A 19,751-nucleotide genomic window follows, 5' to 3' on the forward strand; every position below is an offset into this window, starting at 1 on the left:
CTTGTAATGAGTTTTGTAATTTGTTCTTAATCTATTTGCACATAATTTTACTAAACATATAATGGGGTTTCCAACTTGTGTAATGAAATTTACTACTTTCTTAATGGGATTTGCAACGTGTTTTTAGAAAATTTGCAACTTGTTTGTTTGGAATTATGTTTAATCCATTCATACACAATTTTACTAAACATGTAATATAAATAACAACTTGCAAAATGAAAATAACAATTTTTGTAATGTGTTTTGCAATTTGTTCTTAATCCATTTGCACATAATTTACAAAACATGTAATAGGATTCATAATCTATAGCGAGCAACCATCAATCAAAATTTTATTTCTCCAACAATCAATTTCCATCAACATTCGTGACATCGAATACACACATTTCTTCCGTTAACAACTTCAATAACTACCTGATGCTTATTATTTGCACGCAATCCTCACGGCCATATAATTGCTTGCCACCACTTTCCCATTTTTGATATGTCAATCTCTCATCCTTATCAAATACTTAATTTTAGCCCTCCTCATCAACAAAACTGTCCCTATTTGACTGTGAAAAAGCCACAAAAATTAAGGATCAAACCTCCATCAAATTCAACCTACTTATATAATGCCACATATTCATTCCCTCTCCTACTACAAGCCCACCTACCCATCAGTCAAACCCACCCAAACGAACAATATTTACAGAATGATGATGGTCTGAGAAGTAAGATAATAGCATTTCGAAAGGTAAATGACTCATACTTTCATCTTTTCAATGTTAAATGTGTTGCTTCAAGCTTTCTTTTTCTAGCTTTCATCCTTCACATGTTACTTCAATGTCTCGCTCTGTTTTAAGTATTTTGACCTCCATCTGTTTTTTTTCTTCATGGGCACTTTAGTCACTCTAGCAAAACTTAAAAATCACATATTCATACCTCATGACCACTTGGGCATTTTATTTATTTTGATTCCCTTTCTATCTTTCTTATTTTCACAGAATACTTTCTAGTCCTCATCAATACTTTCATTAATCTCCATGAGGCAATTTCACGTGATGATCGTGACTCAAAAAAGTATTTTGGTTTTTTAACAACTTTTATAAATCTATACTACCTCTAGTTTTTAATATAAAAACTAGTTGATTAATTTAAGTATATTAAAAAAATTAGTTAAGTTAGTTATTTGTAATAAATAGGTGTTGTTTTTTTTTCAAAATATCCTTGGTAATCAATTGTATTAACTAAAACTACTCTTATTTAAGAACTATCTTAAAAAAATAAATAAATATGAGAGGTAAAGTGGATTGTATGCGTATATTTATGATCAAAATAAAAGTCAAATAAGCTCTTATATTATAATGTATTTGGTATGAAGGATTTGGAAGGGAGGAGAAGGGACGAAGAGGGATTTCAATCAGTTTTTTTTATTTGGCAAGATAAAAATTTTAGGAGGGGATGAAAATTTTTTTTTACACTTTTTCTCCCCTCCCCTCATAAGCCTCCCTTTCAAAATTGGGAGAATTTGGGGGAAAATGATAATATTTTGACTCGTATTAACTAATATGTCCATATTATTTTCTAATAATCCCAACGTTACCTTTTAGCGCCAAATTGCATGTGATTTGATATATTTGTGGATTCAATCATTCCTCTCTTACCTCATTTATATGCTACCAAATATTAAAAAAAAAGCTGTTATCAAATATATTTTAATTTCCAAAAGCAAATCAAGCACTCAAAACAAAAACATACAAACAAGTTATCTATGTCATTTTTGAAAAAGTTATTTGGCTACTTATACCAACAACACAGAAGAAGATGAAAACTGAAAAAAAAAATACTCAAATTAAACATATATACTTCATTAGATCAGATTTTGGATATGAGTACAATTATAGTTATTGAATATATAGTAGCTATTAATTATGTATTATCATTGTATTTATTTAATTTTGCTAATTATAAAAAATTGATCTCATATATTAAATGTTATTTATAATTATATTTTATTAATTACTCTATAAAGTTTGTAAAAATCAACTTAAAAAATAATGTAAGGGTAAAGTTGCCCGTACAAAAATATTTTGCCTCTCCTCCCTTCTTAAACCAAACAATATAACATTAAAATTTCTCACTTTCCTTCAACTCGTATTAATCCAAACAAAATAATATTAAAATCTTTTTTTTAATCTTTTTTTTCTCTATTAAAATCCCTTCCCTCCTATTATCTCTATTCAGCCAAACACACACTTAAACACGAGGTAGTAATTAGATCATTTGATATAAAAAGTGTATATTTAAATTTAAAAGTCTTGTTGCCAGTTGTGACGCTAGTTTAATTAGTTCGTCCTTTACTTCTGTACGAGGGCAGAATCACGGATGAAACAATGCTCTGTCAACGGCCATTTCCAGAATCCTGAGTATAAATGCCTTCTTTTTCGCATTTCTTGGCATTTTCCTTCGCGGCAAGCAAGACAATCACTGTACACTCTCACTCTGCTTCTCAAACTTGCGTGATTGGAGCGTTCTGGAGTTGGTTTAATCCCGTGAACTACTTCTCTAACTGGTATTCTGTGTCTTAACTCTATTCCTTCTCTTGGAATTTGAATTTTTTAATCCTTTTTTCACTGCTTCATTCCATGTGTTTCATATAGTTTTGTTTCTTTGAAATCTCCGATGAATTCCTGATTTCCTTCTCATTTTCCCTCTGAAAGCGGGCTTACTTCGTGGCAATTCGGATCAACTCGGAAGTATCCCTCTCTAGTTCTCATAACCCTTCGGAAAATACCAAAATTGACTGAAGTTTAAGTTGAATTTCCGACAATGCTTAAGTTCTTGATCTTGTTTGTTCTGTGCTTCACCTCTTCCGCACTTGCTGAAGGAATAACTTGCTCGGATATTGTACCATTGAAGAATCGGAGATATAATATTTCTTTGACTGCCTTTGGTGGTGTCGGTGATGGGCGGACATTGAATACTAAGGCCTTTAGGGAGGCCATATTTCAGATTCAACAATGGGGAAGGGAAGGGGGTACACTTCTTTATATACCTCCTGGGGTTTACTTAACAGAGAGCTTTAATCTTACCAGTCATATGACGCTTTACCTTGCCCCTGGTGCTGTTATTAAAGCCACACAGGTATGAACCGTTCCAACTTCTGTTCATGTTTTTTTCTTTAAAAAAAAAATAATTATGCAGAGCTTTTTATTTAAGTTAATTTTTGTATGTCTAATTGACATATGTATTTCGGTCTCTCTCAGTTTTTCTGATTTTATGTAAAAAGAGGAGAAAGGGAAAGATTTTCAAAGTAATATTGGGCAAGAAAACAAACAAACAAACAGGAAAAAAAAGTAGAGTTAGACAAAAAAATAAAAAGATAAAACAGGGAGGGGGAAAAAAAAACTTGGTACAATTTCACAAAACTTCAAACAATCGCGTCTTTGGTTTTGGTGGAAGCATTCGAAAGATCAAATCTCTTCTACAAGAAGAAAGGAGAAAAGAGAAATGTTATTTGTACCTTACCTTTGATATTGATTGAATAGTTAGCAATAAATCGTTTGAACAACTTTTTGATATGAAATACTTGGTATTATTTATAAGGCACTTCCAACATGTTTCGCACAAACCGAGAAAAACCTTAAACCACATTAACTCTCCATTACAATATTGTAATTTTCCAACTTTATCCCTATTTAATATATACATTTTTCAAAAAAATAACTATCTGTACTATAATAAATGAAGGACAATATAGTACATTCATGGTAAAAATTTAATGAAATGACTTATAAATAGAACCAAGAACAACCTTCTCTCTCTGTTCTATAAGTTCTATAAATAAGACTGGAGGAGTATGTAGTGTGGAAGTGAGTGTACAAATTAGGTGAACATTATGGTTTGAAGATAGCATAACCGGGAGGAAAAGCATAGTCTCTGTGTAGCAGCATCTGGTCATTTATTGCAATGTTAATTGAATTCTTGCGCAGCTGGTTAGGCAGTTAGCTGGTCATTAATTTCGTTTCCCTTGTTGATAAATAAGTAGCGGGATGCTGCTTCCCTGTTTCATGTATGGGGGCTTGTTTCGGTCTCTTTTGTATCTGGAATGGTGGAACCTGCCTTGCTGGAGTTTCTTGTTAACCTGTCACTTACCTTATTGAGTAGGATATGTAAGAAAATACAAAATATATAAATATTACGGATGGAGTATGAATTTGATTTGATCATTGTGTATTATGGACTTTGAGTTTTAGATAGTGGTAGGGCATAACTCAAGTGCATTTACTTGAACATTTGCTATCAGGCGGTTATATTGTAACAATTTCAGAACTTGGGGCCTTGTCCAATTAAAATGCTAAATTACAATAGCTAACAATTGCAAATTTTCCTTGTCATTAAACGTATAACAGCTTTGTTGGAGAACTTCTTGATCGTCAAAAGATAAATCTACACCGTATACTTGATGGTATTGTGGTAAATTGGTATAACATGCCCCTTTCACCCCTGTATTAACCATAATATTCATTCTTCTAAGTCACTTGCAAAGTCAATATATGTTTGAATTTAAAGCACGATGTATCAAATCTGGAGCTCTGTATTCAATTTTATCTGCCTGGTGCATTTGTCAGTATTGAGTCCCCCTGTTCTGCTTTGAATATATGGTCTTCAGTTGATGTTCAGAATCCCTGAAGTCTCTTTTATTTCTTTGTGACACAGATGTTTGTTTGTGTAAAAGAAAAAGGAATATGACCAGATGAAAACATGTGATCAATACCCCTTCTTACGTTATCGTTTAAAATTCTCTGACTTGATTGCTCAGGTTACGCATAATTGGCCTTTAACAGCACCATTGCCATCTTATGGAAGAGGGAGAGAGCTCCCTGGAGGTAGATATATGAGTTTTATACATGGTGATGGAGTCAATGATGTGGTAATCACTGGTGGGTATCTAATCTTGCTGTTTTATCAGGCAATTCTGCAGAAATATTTCAGGCTTGATTTTCATATATAGGAAAAATTGTAATTAAATTAAAGGCCATGCTGATACTGCATGGACATGTTTTACTGGACATCTTGAAACGTGTATGTTCATTTGTACTTATATTTTTCCTCTCATTCATGTATTCACAGGTGAGAATGGGACAATTGATGGGCAAGGAGATATATGGTGGAACATGTGGAGGAAGAGAACTCTTCAATTTACCCGACCAAGCCTTCTTGAATTGGTGAATTCCACCAATATTATCATTTCAAATTTGATCTTCCTTAACTCTCCTTTCTGGAACTTACACCCAGTTTACTGCAGGTATAAATCAAATGAGGCTTGATAAGTTAATTTTAATCTATGAACTACTGTAATTATTATTTATATGCTTCTTCTTTGTGGGAACATTGTTTTAACATGAAGGTTGGTGAATTTGTAGGGTCAGATTGTATTAGTAGCCTGTATTCTGATCTAAAACTTCTTTCATCTTTGCAGCAATGTTGTTGTTCGATTTGTCACAATTTTGGCTCCACATGACTCACCTAATACGGATGGAATTGATCCTGGTACATACTATCTGAATATATCACGATGCAAATGGATATGAGAAATACTGCACCGATCAACCGACATTTTTGTCAGTTTTATTGAGTTGTTGAACTTTTCTTGTGAGACTGCTATACCTGGTTTCATGCTAATTTGTGTGCCCTGAAGGAAAAGGGACAACAAATATTGATTCCTCAAGGTCATTGAAAATGGATGAATTGAGAGTAGAGACTTGGACAAGTATCCCACCTAGATATTACTTGTATGTATGTTTCCCTCTCATTTATTGGATGATCAACACCGCCAAATTCCAACTCTGATCCGGTAGTAGGATTTGGAATCATCAATAGAATTATAGCATAAAGAACTGACATTGTAGATTTGGTGAATTAAGTAACTGACATTTAACAAGGCAATTTTTGGTTCAGACTTGCCTGTTATGTCTACAATGCCTATATTCGTCAAAGAGTGGCATGTTAGTGGACTGACAAGCAGGGAGTTAGTGATACAACTAACCTTCTTCTTTTCTTCTTTTTTCTAAATTAGAGGGACAGGTACTAATGATCTGGAGTTATAAGTAGAACTGAATCTGCGACCTCTTACTCACAAAAAAAACTTTTATATCACCAGACTATAAGGCCATTGGCTAACCTTTATCTTTCCAAATCATTTGTGCAGATTCTAGTTCGAATGTCTGCATAGAGGACTCTTACATATCTACCGGAGATGATCTTGTTGCTGTGAAGAGTGGATGGGATGAGTACGGGATTGCTTATGGTCGACCAAGCTCTGATATTACCATCCGTCGTGTAAATGGATCTACACCATTTTCTGGAATTGCAGTCGGCAGTGAAACCTCCGGAGGAGTTGAGAATGTACTTGCAGAACACATCAACCTATACAACACGGGAGTTGGCATTCACATAAAGACAGACACTGGCAGAGGAGGGCAAATAAGGAACATAACTGTGCTTGATGTGTATGTACAGGGTGCAAGGAAGGGAATAAAGATTGCCGGTGATGTTGGTGGCCACCCGGATGACAAATTCGACCCTAAGGCTCTCCCCATTGTCAATGGAATCACAATTAAGAACGTTCGAGGTGTGAAGGTTCTGCAAGCAGGTTTGATACAAGGATTGAGAAATGCCCCTTTTACTGGTATTTGCCTCTCTGACGTCAATTTTCTTGGAGTGAAAGGATCTGCTAGATCTCCTTCTTGGAAGTGTTCTGATGTGCTTGGAGCTGCTCATCAGGTAAGCCCATGGCCATGTTCGGCGTTGACCAACAATCAATCAGGATCATGTGCTAATTACTCCCAAGTTTAATAAAGATTTTAGCTCGCCCTACTCAATGATAACTACAAAGATTTTCTTTCCTTATTGAACATTCATTATGAAAGCCGAAGGTAATGAATTACTTACAGTTCCAATATGGTCGAATTTGGTGTCACCTCTCCAAGGCCATACAGTTGAGCGAAACAGTTGGATTATTCTCGAACTAGTCTAGACATGTCAGGACGTGTCTGGATGTGTTAGGACTTGCCCAGGATGTCCAGGACAGTCCAAGACGTGCCCGGATAGGATATTGATTATTAAGGTCATTCCAGGAGTTTTACTTTGATCAATAGGACAAGTTTCATCATATATTTTTTTACAGTCATGTTATAAATCTCGTGATGTTTCATTCCTTACGATATTTATAATGTCCAACTTTCAGTTCTCGGACTTGTATCTCCTACATATTCAGATTAAATCTGAACAGTGCTAAAAGTAATTTAAAAAATTTAATTAGATCTAGATTTTGTGTGGTGCTGCGTTGGGATCCATCTGGGAACATGCACACCCATGCAAAAACCAGAAAGAGAGGAGGATATTATAGCATCGTCACTTCACTATCACTATGGATGCATTGACGAGTATCAAATTCAGAATTCAAAATCCACTCAGATCTCCATCAATTCTAAACTTCAAGAAATAAAGCATCATGTTGACATGGTTCCACAGCAATCGCATCACTGGAGTCCATCAGCAAATTCCTTTTTTTTTTTTTAATTTTAAATTAATGGAACATGCGTTAATGGCATAAGGAATTCACGACGTCCCACTTAGAGAGTTTGAAGTTTATACCATTAGACTACAAGACCATTGGTTATCAACAAATTCAAGTTTGAAAATCAAGGGCTTGTTTGGTTTTTTATTTTAAAAACAATGTTTATTTAAAAAAAAAACTTATTGATTTGCTTTTAGTTGATTGTTATAAAAAACAAAAAACAGTAATGTGTTTTTAGAAACTAAAATATGAAAACAATTTTTAGATTTTTTTGTTTTTATTTTTGTATTTTTTTAGTTTTTGTTTTGAAAAACTGGAGAATTGTTATCTCACCCACCACTCACGTATCACCGCTGGTGACTACTGATAGCTGCCAAATCTGACTTTTTATTTCAAATGTGAATTTTTCAAAATAATTATCCAAGCTTTTTTTTTTTGCTTGTTTAATTCTCTAAACTTTTTATAAAATTGTTTTGAGAATAAGAAAACAAATAAAACAAAAACAAAAACAAATAAGCCCTAAAATTCTTCTCTCTCTTACATCGTCTCTGTATTTTTGCAATGCCTGCAAAAACTGACAATCATCCTTGAACCCTTATCTGTGCAGATTCACATCTTTTCCCTTGTGCTGGAACGATAAAACGGTTGAGACTTGAGAGCGCAAGGTTTATTTGGATTATGGTATTCATATTCATCGATATCAATATTAAATAAATAATAAATCGGATTGTTCTTCCGTTGAAATGAAGTTCATTTGGAAAAAAAACAAATCTAATTGTGAAAATGAAAGACAAAATGTCGTATTGGTGCTTTAGCACGATCAAACTTGAAGTAGAAGGAGGACCCAAATAAATCAATAAGCAATATCAATATTTTAAAAAAAATTTAAAATTTATAAGTCTTATGATCATAAATGCTGATTCATTTCTTGGAATTTAAAGCAACATTCAATCTAAATGGAATGAATAATTGAAACACAATTATGAATTTGATCCGTGAGTCCTCTAGCATTTCCACGACATATTGCTTTCACAATCTCATGTTTTTATACCCTTCAGATAGCATTCCTTATTTCCTATATTGAAAATTCGACATCCCCTATCTTCTTCCTGTCTTCTCCATTCTTGAACCATTCACTAGCATCAATTTAACTCTTCTAAAGAGCTCCTTTTATCCCTTTTTTTCACACTTTTATTCGGTATCCAACTAATACGATTTGAGGTTTGTAGCTAACCCTCATGTGTCCTTTTAAGACTTGAACTTGAGACCTAGAGACGTCTAGTGGAGCCTTACACAACCAGAGCAACTCTTTGTTGGAGGCTCCTTCTATCAATTTGGTGGTGAACTAAGTATCAAAGTTCACAATACTCAGATATTACAATACAGTACACGACGGAGAATGAAAGGAGCAGTGAGCAGAACAAATTATTGGGTAAGCTAATTCAGGGACAAAGGTTGCAAGAAATTTGTGTGTAGCCATTTTGTTGTGTTTTCCTGTTGAGGGATTTCTGGGCAATATCAGTAACAAAACACCCTTGTGATTTGCAGTGTTCACAAGGATTTCAAGATCCGAACATCCTGCCATCACAAACAGCTCTGGTTTTAGCTCCTTCCACCGCTCCTTGACGGGAAAGAGCCGTTGATTATCTATTGCTACGAAGGTTCCCCAATCTCGTCACTCAACTGTCCAAGCTTTGAACATCATCAATCATTTGTCAGATAGCAATGCCTGCAGATCAGTTTACTTCCGCAGATTTATTTGTTCTGAATATTGCTTTAACATTAGTATAAGAATTAGATAACTAATTTGAAGATATTAACAAAATTAGTTAAATTGGCTATTTGTCACAAATGTGTGTTAATCCCCCTAAACCATTATCTCCAATTATGTGCATTGGATGTCCTTTGGTGGGAACCTCTTGCAATTAGCAGGGATATTCTGGGAATAGATGGGAGACCAAGTGAATGAAGGTCTTATATTTAAGACCAAATTCAATTCCCAATAAGCTTTTATAATAAGAACCGAAGGTAGCTTTATTTGGATCTAGCAAGTTGAGGGAAAACCAACACCACCTTTAGATAATACAAGAGGTTTTCAGGTGCAAAGCATATTAACTTCTAATGAAAAGGCAATACTAACTTATATGATGGAAGGCTATACTAATTCCTTGCCATAGACACCAGAGTTTCCAATATCAATCAACCAACATCCTCAGATAGAGGATGTTGATGAGATCCTCAAGGATTATCGTGAGCTCCAGACTTAAGGCCGTTTGGTTTTGTGTATAAAACCACCAAAACACAGCCCTTATACAATGTGAAATCAAACAACCACCAATAAGCCAAATAAGAGGTGAATTTTACTGGTCAAACTTCCTAGTAGTTTACTGCCACAAAAATATTGGCTATGCCTAATCAATGAAACACAATTACAAACTCCAAACGACCCAGATATAGGCCATCCTTTTATAGAAATATGTTCAAAGACCAGCCATGTTCAGACTCTGATATTCCTAAAAAAATCTGGTCAACAAATCAGCCACTGATTCATCAATTCCTGATTTTAATTTCTCACTTTATCCTGTGGAAATTGATCCAATTTCTTTACGCCTAACAACAATGTCATTCAAACAGATAAATTCTCCATAGTCCAAATCTTCATGAAAATATATCAGTCATTAGAAACTGAAGCACAATTACATCATAACAAGTTAATTACAGATAGCTTTCATTTTAAAACTTCGTTCAAAGACAAACCATGATCTACATAGCTTAACAGAAGAATGTATTTTAAGCAAACAAGTAAAGCTCATTAAAGCTTTATGCGTCATGCAAAATTTTTTAACATTGCATTTCTATTAAAGTTGAAAATATTCAACAAGTCTGGCATCTCATACAAGAGTATAATATTGGAAACTACAAGAGTATAAATATTCAACAGGTCAAATTTTTTAACCTATGTACGACTTTTCTTCTTCTCCTTGAAATCTGAATCAGAAGTGACCTCATTTTCTTCTGAATTTTCTGCATTGCGGAGGCCCTCTCTCAGTCCCAACACAATGAACAAATTAGTCAGAGTAAGAAGTGACTCAGCACCACCGTGTAACCAATCCACATTGGACAAAGAAGTCCCATAACGCACCTTCGCTGTCATGTCATGTAAACAGAACTCAGACATCCTTATACTAATTTAAATGATGTCAAGTAGAATGCATCTTTTGGGAAAAGTGAAATTACCATAAATTCCAGCTGGTACTGCTCAATGGTGATATCAACAGGGCGAAACAGGGTCCAGAACACAAGAAATCAGAAAAGATTGTATAATCAAGAAAGAAGCATCTGCTAAAAGAAATTACAGTAGGGGCCTAGCAGGCAATCATGCTGTAAATGAATGCAAATATCAACGTGAAAAATGAAAGCAGATTTTATCTTCAAGCGAAAATGAGAGAAACAACAATGAGAACTTCGGATAATGAACTATTTACAGTGAAGAATTTTGTATAAACTTCCACCAGTATTTTCTTTAACAAAAACATAGGACATTACAATGGACACAAGATATCAATATATCAGTATAAAATAAAGAATTTATACAAAAGAAATATAGCAAGTTATTCATAAGCTATCAAGAGGGTAATTGATTCCTAGGCACATATGCTAATTTGACTCAATGGCGTGCACTACATTGATAATCTAGGATAAGTGGATGAATTAGAATGAAAACTGCGCAAACTAGCATATTGTGAAAGGAAATTACTGAATCGCCCCGGCCCATATGATAAATCATCCCCTTTCTTTATCCATATCTCTCTATTTACCAACAAACACAAGCTGTCAAAATTTGTTCTTGATTCTAACCGCATACGATTTCTAACAAAGCAATTGCATTAAGGGGGATGAGAGAATCAGAACAACTCACTTGTGGCGCCAACAAAGGCAAGCAAAAAGTAGAATCCAAAGAGGGTAAGCCTAGGAGAAGACTTAGACTTCGTAATGAAGTACAAGAAGCCAATGTAGGGAAACAAGGAGATGGCGAATAGTTGGGAAGCTATGCTCTGCGAATCAATGGTTGGAGCCCATGGATCAACTAGGGGCAATCCGCAGACAATTCCTCTTCTTTTTGAAGAAACGTTTGTGTCACAGTAACTATTGAATTGCCTCATTCTTGTCGGTGAGAAGATGTGAGCATATTGACCAGAAGAAGAAGAAGAAGAAGAAGCCAGAAAGCTGGATGGGATGAGAATGTTGGAGGTTCTACAGAGGGAAAGAGGGAAGTTTAGTGCCATTTGGTAAACGCGTGCCTTTTGGCCCTTCAGTTTCAGATTTTCTTTCGAATGACAACCAAACCATTTAAACATGTGGCCTGTTCTTCGGCTTGATCTTATGGACGCTAAACGGATCGTTTAGACTGTTTGGTTTAGTATTTTAGTGATTTTGCCTCCAATGAGGCAGCATGCGGAAGAAATTTAGAACTGGTTAATTTAATATGTGAAAAAAAATTTTACTACCTTCAGTCCTAATTATAAGAACTAATTGACTCATTTGAAGAAATTAAGGAAAAAAGTTAAGTTAGTTATTTAACATAAATAGGTGTTGTTTTTCTTAAAATATCCTTACTAATCAAGTGTATTAGCTAGAACTACTATTATTAGAAGAACTATCTTAACAAAAATGCATAAATACTACCTCTGGTCCTAATTATAAGAGCTAATTGACTAATTTGAGGAGATTGAGGAAAGAAGTTAAGTTAGTTATTTGTAATAAATAGTTGTTGTCTTTCCTAAAATATCCTTGCTAATTAAGTGTATTGACTAGAATTATCATTGTTAAAAAGACTATCTTGAAAAAATATATAAATATGAAAGACAAAATAGGCAATTAGCTAAATATAAGAACCCAACTGGCTCTTATATGTAGGACAAAGTAGATTGAAGTCTTATATTTATGATCAAAATAAAAGTCAAACGAGATCCTATATTAAGGACCGGTACTTCGTAAGATGCAAAAGTAATATTTGAATGTGATTTGAAAATAATATAGGTTGCATGTGTGGGTTAGATGACTTCAATATGCCTTATTCCGTGAATTTATAATTTTATAAGATAAGATACTTAAATGCCTAAAAAAAAGAGAAAATCCCAGAAAAAAACCCTTGGAATATACCAAATTCCAGATTGGGCCCTTAAATTTCGAAAATGACAGAATGGGTCATTGACCCAATCTGTCATTTGTGAAATTCAGGCGAATTGACATTTTTACCCCTGAGCAAAAGTGAGTAATTATTCTCTAAACAAATCTAGGTAACGCTTATACTGTTCTAGTGATTACAAGATTCGTTGTAGTTAATAATAAGGTACCTGACAATAATAAGATACTTGACTATGAAAAAATGAGTAGTTATTCTTTACACAAATCTAGATAATGCTTACATTGTTCTAGTGATTACAACATTAGTTGTAGTTAATAACAAGACACCTGACTATGAAAAAGTGAATAGTTATTCACTAGACGAATCTAGGTAATACCTAAACTCTTATAGTGATTCCTTGAATCATTGTAGTGAATGAATAAATGAGGGCAAAATTGTCAATTCGCCTGAATTTCACAAATAACAGATTGGGTCAATGACCCATTCTGTCATTTTCGAAATTTAAGGGCCCAATCTGGCATTTCCCATATTCCAAGGACCTTTTTTGGGATTTTCCCAAAAAAAAATTCACAAATAAGTACAAAGTTTTTTTTTGCTCTTATATATTCTTCCTCAAATTCTAGGTACTAGGCATTTACGCATAATTAAAAAAAAAACTTTTTAGTGCTGAATGCTCTTTTGTGAATATTTTCAAAGTATTTAAGTGTCTTGTCCCCAATTTTTTTAAGAAAACCAATCTATATACACTTTTTTTAAATTAATTAATTTTTTTAATATTTATAAATTAATTATTTAACTCTTATACGTTTAAACTCGATAAAAGTATATACTTTTGCTGAATTTAAATATAATGCTAATTTTTCAGTTCTCAAATTTTGACTATTAGCTCTCCTACTGTTAAAATTAATGATTTGTCATATCAAAATTTTTATGTTTTTTATCATATATATCATGTCAATGGAAAAATAATAATTGGCATTTATCATGTAATTTTAATTACTTTATACTTTTATATTTAAAAAGAACATGATTCGATAATTTTGAATAATTTCTTAAGTATGTTATATTTTTAAAGTACTTAAGTATTTTATTTTAGATATTTAAAAATATTTAAAATTACATGTTAAATGTTAAGTGTTATTATAATAAAAAAAATATTAAAAAATTTTCACATAGTAAAAACCGTTAACTTTAATAGTTATTTTAACGGCAGGGTTAATTCAATATTTTAAAGGTTAGAAATGTGGTATACCACTTTCAAGAGGCCTATATTTTAGCTGTTTTGTTGTTGATGTGAGTCGGCCCTGGAGGAAACTTATTTGAGAAGTGAATTTGTGAATGGCTTTGCATGAGGTAATTGGGTGGAAAGTACAGCGGAAGCACTCCTTTATTATGGGTGGTTGATTTCAAAAAAAAAAAAAAAACAGATACTCCTCTAATCCAATTTATACGAGAGAAAGAGAGAGGACATTTTTTTCCTATTTATAGGGTATTAAAAGAAATTTTTTACATTAATGTACACTTTTACCATTTATTTATTATTGTGTTGATTTTGTTTATATGAGGTATAATATATATTAAATAAAGATGAAGTTAGAAAATTGTTGAATTTTAAATGAAAGCTAATAAAATTTAAGGATTTTTTCTATTTGTGTAAAACATGTTGAAAGTGACTTATAAATAAAAGTAAATGATTAACTTGTTATCCTTTTAACTATAAAGTAAATTCATCTCTTTTTGTGCTCTGTAATGCTGTTGCGGAGCGATAAATCATTTGTTCTTTAATTATCAATGATCTAGAGAATTGTTAAACTTCACCACACGGATTGGATTGACTCCAAAGAGATTAGTAGAAGATATATAGAAAATGGCAACAAGCTCTAATAATCTATATACAGAGAAAACAAGATTGAAAAGAATGTGTTGTACGTTGTGGTGACTGACTAACTATAGTGGGTTAACATATATGAAAAGAGATAAATTTTACAATATTGTGGAAACCGGATTTATCTTTGACAACCTGTTATGCGTATGAACTCATTTCTCCTCTTACCTCATTTAGTAGCTTAAGAACAAATGTTAATATTTACTTTTATAACTTCACTTTTTTGAGCAATATGGGACTAGCTTATATTGACACACCTACACTATAACTCCAATCAATTATTATATGATTATGAGGAAGAAACATAACAGTGAATGATAAGCTCAAATATTAAAAAATAACAATAATATTCGTGCTACCAACTTATCATCGGAACTTTTTAAATTATATTTTTTTCTTTGGAAGCTCATAATGATTTCCCAATCAGTTAATGCTAAAATGAAAGCATGGCTTCCCAAAAAGTTAAAATCAACATAAATATTGTTTTTAATAAATTCCAATATTGTTAAGAAACCCTAATTTTTGCTTCTCATTTTTCTTTTTCTTTTTTGGTATTTTTTGCCACAGCAACAGTTTTGAAACAGTCTATGAAAACCCTTTTATAAAAAAAATAACTTAGAAGATGCTTGAATTAACCTTTTAAAAGTGATTTTACCATATACAATGCAAGTTCATCAAAAGAATTTTATTTTAATTTGAGTAAAAATATTATTTTTAAGTGCTTTTAGGGACCGGTCACCCCCTAATCTTCTATACCCTTCTACTATTTGTGTTGTATATTGCTGCCGCTTTCGGAATGAAACTAACAATAACCACCCCACCTTTCAGAACACCAAAAAAAAAAAAAAAAAAACAAGGCGTGTATCCGAACCGCAGTGCAGCGTGGATTTTACCCCATGAAGGAGAATAGATCAAAAAATACCAACAAAGGCACAACTTTTCAAGACTCACTTCCAAAAGGTTAGCATCTCATTAAATATAATTATACAAACAGTGGGACATTTCGGCTTCGGAGATATCAAGACAACATAGCTTCCACGTCAAAGAAGCTAGTGCACATACTACACCTTTTTCTTCTTATGAGGGGAGGAGATTTAGTCACTTTCCTCAAGAACTTAACCCAAATGGAATGTGCTTTTAAGGCGCAAGCAATGATAATTAATGATGCTTAGCTCTTTTGAGCATCTCCCAAGAGCCCAGAGAATCTGAAGAGACTTGTTTACCGCATGGAAATGGTCAAGAGAAGTAAAAAGACTAAGAGGTGGGCTGAAAAGCAGCCTGCTGATGCCAAACACCATTGAGGTTAGACTGCCACAACCGAACCATTCCATCATGGCCTGTAGTAGCCAAAGTCATTCCACTCATATCCCATTCCACCTGCCACACCTAATCAAAACATTTAAAAGAAACACATTACACTTCCACTCAATTTCAGCACAACATGCATGCTTCTATTGATTTTTCTTCGAACTATATTCACATAAATTTCATGTTACGAAATAGGGATAGTTTATTCAGAGGATATTTGAAAGAAAACAAAATTATATTGACTTAAAATATCGATTCAAGCCCAATAATGACAATATGAACGGAGAGAATGTAATTAAAATGGCAACTATACCTGGCCCTCATGTCCTGACAAGAGTACAATTCTGTCAACTGGGAGTATCCCATCATGATCAGGATTCAATCCAAGCTGCCATATTGCAAGTCCCCTGTGAGTTGCAACCGCAATTGTCTCATACGGCCTGTCAGAAAATTATTCTAGTTATGCCAATTATTATAACGGATGGAGTTCTTTCACAATTCCTTAACAATAGAACTGAAAATAACCATAGACGGAGCCAACTAGTAGTAACTTCCTGACATTGAGTTACATGATAGCATAAGTCAGAATTTGATGCCTATCGAAAAGTCACAATAATCCAGCACTTCGATGTCAATTGTCATATATTTGTATCTTTACCTGCCAATGTTTGGAGCCCATGCAACAGCATAAACCTGATCACCCTTGTCTTCAGGCAGCGCCAGTTCTGCCACTGGAAGCCATCTTTGATGAGCCTGATCAAATTCCCATACCTGAGGAAAAACATAAGCACGCAGATGCAAATTAAAAGATATAGAAAATAGTTACTTGCCACTAAAATGTCCATATCTTCCCCATTGTCAAAGCCTATAACATTTTAAAGGCTAAACACAGTCAACCAAAGAGATAGAGTGGATAATCCATGGATACCCCTGATCTGCCTTGGACAAATGGAGACCGCTATGACAAATACAATAAAATATGACCAATGCACCATTGCAGACTTGAAGTACCTTGGAAGAATTAAGCTCTGATGTATTTGAATTGTAACCTATAATAAAGCTGGATTCCTGACTTCCACCTTTCTGTGGATTCCACGATATGGATGCAGATAAGCATGTAGCCTTCCCAAATGCCGACACGGAGTCAATAACATTCTGAAATTCAGCCTGCAAAGAGAGAACAAAACAAACGAAAATAAAATCATTATTCTTGTGGCAGGGTTAAGTTGACCTTCTATTGTGTGACTCAAAGAAGCAGGCTACTGCTGAGAAGGACGAACTACTTTCACCTGAAGCTGCCAACTTTTCAACTCCAATGGATCCAGGAGCTCATACACTCTCACATAACCATCTGAATAGGCAGCCACCTAAATATGGTAGTCAAAGAATTATTATAAAATCATCAACAATACGTAAAAAATTTTCACGTTTATTCTCACAACATTTTATGTGAAGAAGATAAATTTTACCTAAGGTAAGTAAACATCTCATAATGTAATAATTGATGGCTAAATAAGCATGAACAAACAAATATGAATTTTTGTATTCTAGTTAAATTATACTATTAATTTAAAGCATTAACTACTGCAAAAGTTCACCATTTTCAAAATAGTCAAAGAGATTCCAAACTGAATATCAAGGACTTTGCTCGAACTGCTTCCAAAGCTTTTGCACATCTTCCATTGAAAAGGTTGAGAGTCTACACAAAACCCCAAAAGAAAAAGTGAGAACACATTTTTGGCTTTGACTAATTGTTAAGTAAGGTTCTTTTATATGTATTTTATCAAATGAAATCCCCAAGCTAGAAACAAGATATGAATGCAAACTCAATTCATATATTTAGAATAACTAGCACATGGAACAACCAATAAATCAACTAACAGTACTTGTATAGACAATACCGCATGACTATCAACCCCCCCCCCGCCAAAAAAAAAAAACTGACAAACCAGCAATTCTGTTTCCACCTTCCATCAAAAGACACATATTTTCTTAACTCAAGCAAGAAACCCAAGCATTGGTACCTTCTGCAACTTCCTCCCACAAAGACATAATTCCACCGGCAAAAATACATGCAATTGCATCGCCATATTCTGGAGGAAGCCAAACAACCTTCACTATGTTTCCTTCATGAATCTACAAAGTTCCAATAAAAGAAAGTTTACAAATAGGTCACAAGATGTGAATGAAGATAATATCAGATGATATCTACAGAAAATGCATCAAGCAACAAATTAGTGCTTCATGGATATCATGGGCTTGCTTTTAATATAAAAACTCTTATGTATCATTGATATGAGCTTGGGAAAGCAGAGATAAAAGCCAGATCATGAAGTCGAAAAGCCCAAGGTCATATAAACCTTAACACTAGAATCCTAGATGCTCAACATGAGACTCAGCTTCCATATCTTACGATGATCATAACTTGCCACCACACTCCATAACCCAGCACCCAAGCAAGGGCAAGATGGAGAGGAGACAAGAAGGCTTCATATCCAAGTATCCACAAACAAGCGAGAGGGAGAGGAGAAGAGAATAGGAACAGAGAGTAGCAAAAGGTTAACATGAACCTTTGGAAAAGCCACTCCCTGAATGCTAACTGATGAGACTAAAGAGTGCAGGGTCTATATAAACCCTGCTCAGGATTCCATACATCTAATGTGGAACTTAGTCCATGCCTTACAATGGCCATACCAGGCACACTATGCATACACAATCTGAGGTCGATGGGAAAAAAATGGCTGCTGATATACATAAAACATATTGATGAATTAATCTAGTCCAAAATAAATATTGCCCATTTTGGTCCAAAAAATAAATAAATAAATATTGCCCAGAACACAAGGAGTAGCCAACACACCTACTAAAAACAGAAGGAAATGCAAATTTAATATCGAATTTGCATTCCGGGCTCAAAAACGAGAAGGGTAAAAGAGGTGGACTGAGGAAAATTATCCCTTCAAGAGAAAGGATTTTGCGAATATGAGAAGGGATCAGATGGAAAAACAGTTCTTTTAAGACTTAGTTCACCTATAACGTGGATGAGAATAAAATATACCACCTCCAATACTATTAACAGCTAATTTGACATTCAATTTAATCCTAAATATAAGACTCTATATCACTTTACTTTTTATTTTTATCTTTTTTTCTAAAATAGTCTTTAGAGTAGTTGTACGTGTTAAGTGTTCCATAAAATGCCAATTCTAGTTTCATACTGTCCCCAAAAAAAAAATTCTTATGAATGCGAACAGCTTCATGGTTTGTACAACATATAACTACTGACAAATATGTAATCTCATAGTTATTTAAGTGTTTACTGAATCAAAAGGCAATGGAACCAGGGGAAGACAAACCTTAGATTTGAAAGTGGATCGGAGGGAGGAAGAGCAGGCTGGGTCGCGAAAATCGAAGATGGAAAGCGTTCCATCGGCGGAACCAGCAGCAAGTCTCTCACCACAGTAATTCCAGGAAGAGCAGGTAGTGCCACTATCAAGAGTCAACAATGGCTTCGCCATGTATCTCCCCGAAGCAAAAGCCTGCCGAAGCTTAAATCCTCGGAGCAAGCGAGCCGGGGTTTTTAGCTTTCCGTCTTATGGGATCCCCAACGGGGAAAATAAAATAGATCATGCAAATAATAAGTAGGGTTAATATGATATTTGTTTTCTCAAATTTAAACTCATTTTGATTTTGGTTTCTCAATTTTTAAATTATAGATTTTAATCCCTCAAAAAGCAAAATAGTCTAAATTTTTATTGAATTATAGGGATCGATGTTTTAAATGAAAAGAAACTTGAGAAACTAAAACCTATAGTTTAAAATTTGATGGATCAAAACAAAAATTA

General features: G+C 33.9%; 3 protein-coding genes across 4 annotated transcripts; 1 reads left to right on the forward strand and 2 right to left on the reverse strand.

Annotated features, from left to right (window-relative positions):
• The first annotated feature begins 2,441 nt into the window (after positions 1 to 2,441).
• On the forward strand, positions 2,442 to 6,981 carry LOC114745764 (probable polygalacturonase). The gene is made up of 6 exons (XM_028933929.1): positions 2,442 to 2,554; positions 2,703 to 3,126; positions 4,805 to 4,925; positions 5,116 to 5,290; positions 5,465 to 5,535; positions 6,194 to 6,981. Exons 2-6 carry the CDS (start codon positions 2,812 to 2,814, stop codon positions 6,838 to 6,840), a joined length of 1,329 nt encoding a protein of 442 aa, XP_028789762.1. The 5' UTR covers positions 2,442 to 2,554; positions 2,703 to 2,811; the 3' UTR covers positions 6,841 to 6,981.
• A 1,951-nt stretch (positions 6,982 to 8,932) lies between these two features.
• LOC114745765 (uncharacterized) lies at positions 8,933 to 11,862 on the reverse strand. Of its 2 annotated transcripts, XM_028933931.1 has the most exons (4): positions 11,484 to 11,862; positions 10,802 to 10,819; positions 10,521 to 10,711; positions 8,933 to 9,293 (listed from the first exon to the last, which is right to left on the reverse strand). In XM_028933931.1, the coding sequence occupies exons 1-3, from the start codon at positions 11,848 to 11,850 to the stop codon at positions 10,521 to 10,523; spliced, it is 576 nt and encodes a 191-aa protein (XP_028789764.1). In that variant the 5' UTR covers positions 11,851 to 11,862; the 3' UTR covers positions 8,933 to 9,293. The 2 variants fall into 2 exon arrangements, with proteins under 2 accessions (XP_028789764.1, XP_028789763.1); XM_028933930.1 differs by lacking the exon at positions 8,933 to 9,293 and having other exon boundaries at positions 10,226 to 10,711.
• A 3,645-nt stretch (positions 11,863 to 15,507) lies between these two features.
• On the reverse strand, positions 15,508 to 19,461 carry LOC114745769 (protein SEH1-like). The gene is made up of 8 exons (XM_028933936.1): positions 19,263 to 19,461; positions 17,931 to 18,042; positions 17,505 to 17,605; positions 17,196 to 17,273; positions 16,918 to 17,073; positions 16,565 to 16,677; positions 16,220 to 16,346; positions 15,508 to 15,984 (listed from the first exon to the last, which is right to left on the reverse strand). Exons 1-8 carry the CDS (start codon positions 19,422 to 19,424, stop codon positions 15,853 to 15,855), a joined length of 981 nt encoding a protein of 326 aa, XP_028789769.1. The 5' UTR covers positions 19,425 to 19,461; the 3' UTR covers positions 15,508 to 15,852.
• Positions 19,462 to 19,751: the final 290 nt, after the last annotated feature.

Source organism: Neltuma alba, unplaced genomic scaffold (assembly GCF_004799145.2).
Source record: "Neltuma alba isolate B1F8T4 unplaced genomic scaffold, ASM479914v2 tig00004800_pilon, whole genome shotgun sequence".
NCBI lineage: Eukaryota > Viridiplantae > Streptophyta > Magnoliopsida > Fabales > Fabaceae > Neltuma > Neltuma alba.

What these genes read in the sequence shown, in the direction of transcription:
- LOC114745764 (XM_028933929.1), top strand. Translation starts at nt 2,812, where the DNA reads ATGCTTAAGTTCTTGATCTTGTTTGTTCTGTGCTTCACCTCTTCCGCA. An exon ending in CAATGATGTGGTAATCACTG is followed by an intron (nt 4,926 to 5,115) that starts GTGGGTATCTAA and finishes ATGTATTCACAG; the next exon opens with GTGAGAATGGGACAATTGAT. An exon ending in TACGGATGGAATTGATCCTG is followed by an intron (nt 5,536 to 6,193) that starts GTACATACTATC and finishes TCATTTGTGCAG; the next exon opens with ATTCTAGTTCGAATGTCTGC.
- LOC114745769 (XM_028933936.1), bottom strand. Translation starts at nt 19,424, where the DNA reads ATGGCGAAGCCATTGTTGACTCTTGATAGTGGCACTACCTGCTCTTCC. An exon ending in GTGGGAGGAAGTTGCAGAAG is followed by an intron (nt 17,606 to 17,930) that starts GTACCAATGCTT and finishes GGTTTTGTGTAG; the next exon opens with ACTCTCAACCTTTTCAATGG. An exon ending in CAGAGCTTAATTCTTCCAAG is followed by an intron (nt 16,678 to 16,917) that starts GTACTTCAAGTC and finishes GTTTTTCCTCAG; the next exon opens with GTATGGGAATTTGATCAGGC.
- LOC114745765 (XM_028933931.1), bottom strand. Translation starts at nt 11,850, where the DNA reads ATGGCACTAAACTTCCCTCTTTCCCTCTGTAGAACCTCCAACATTCTC.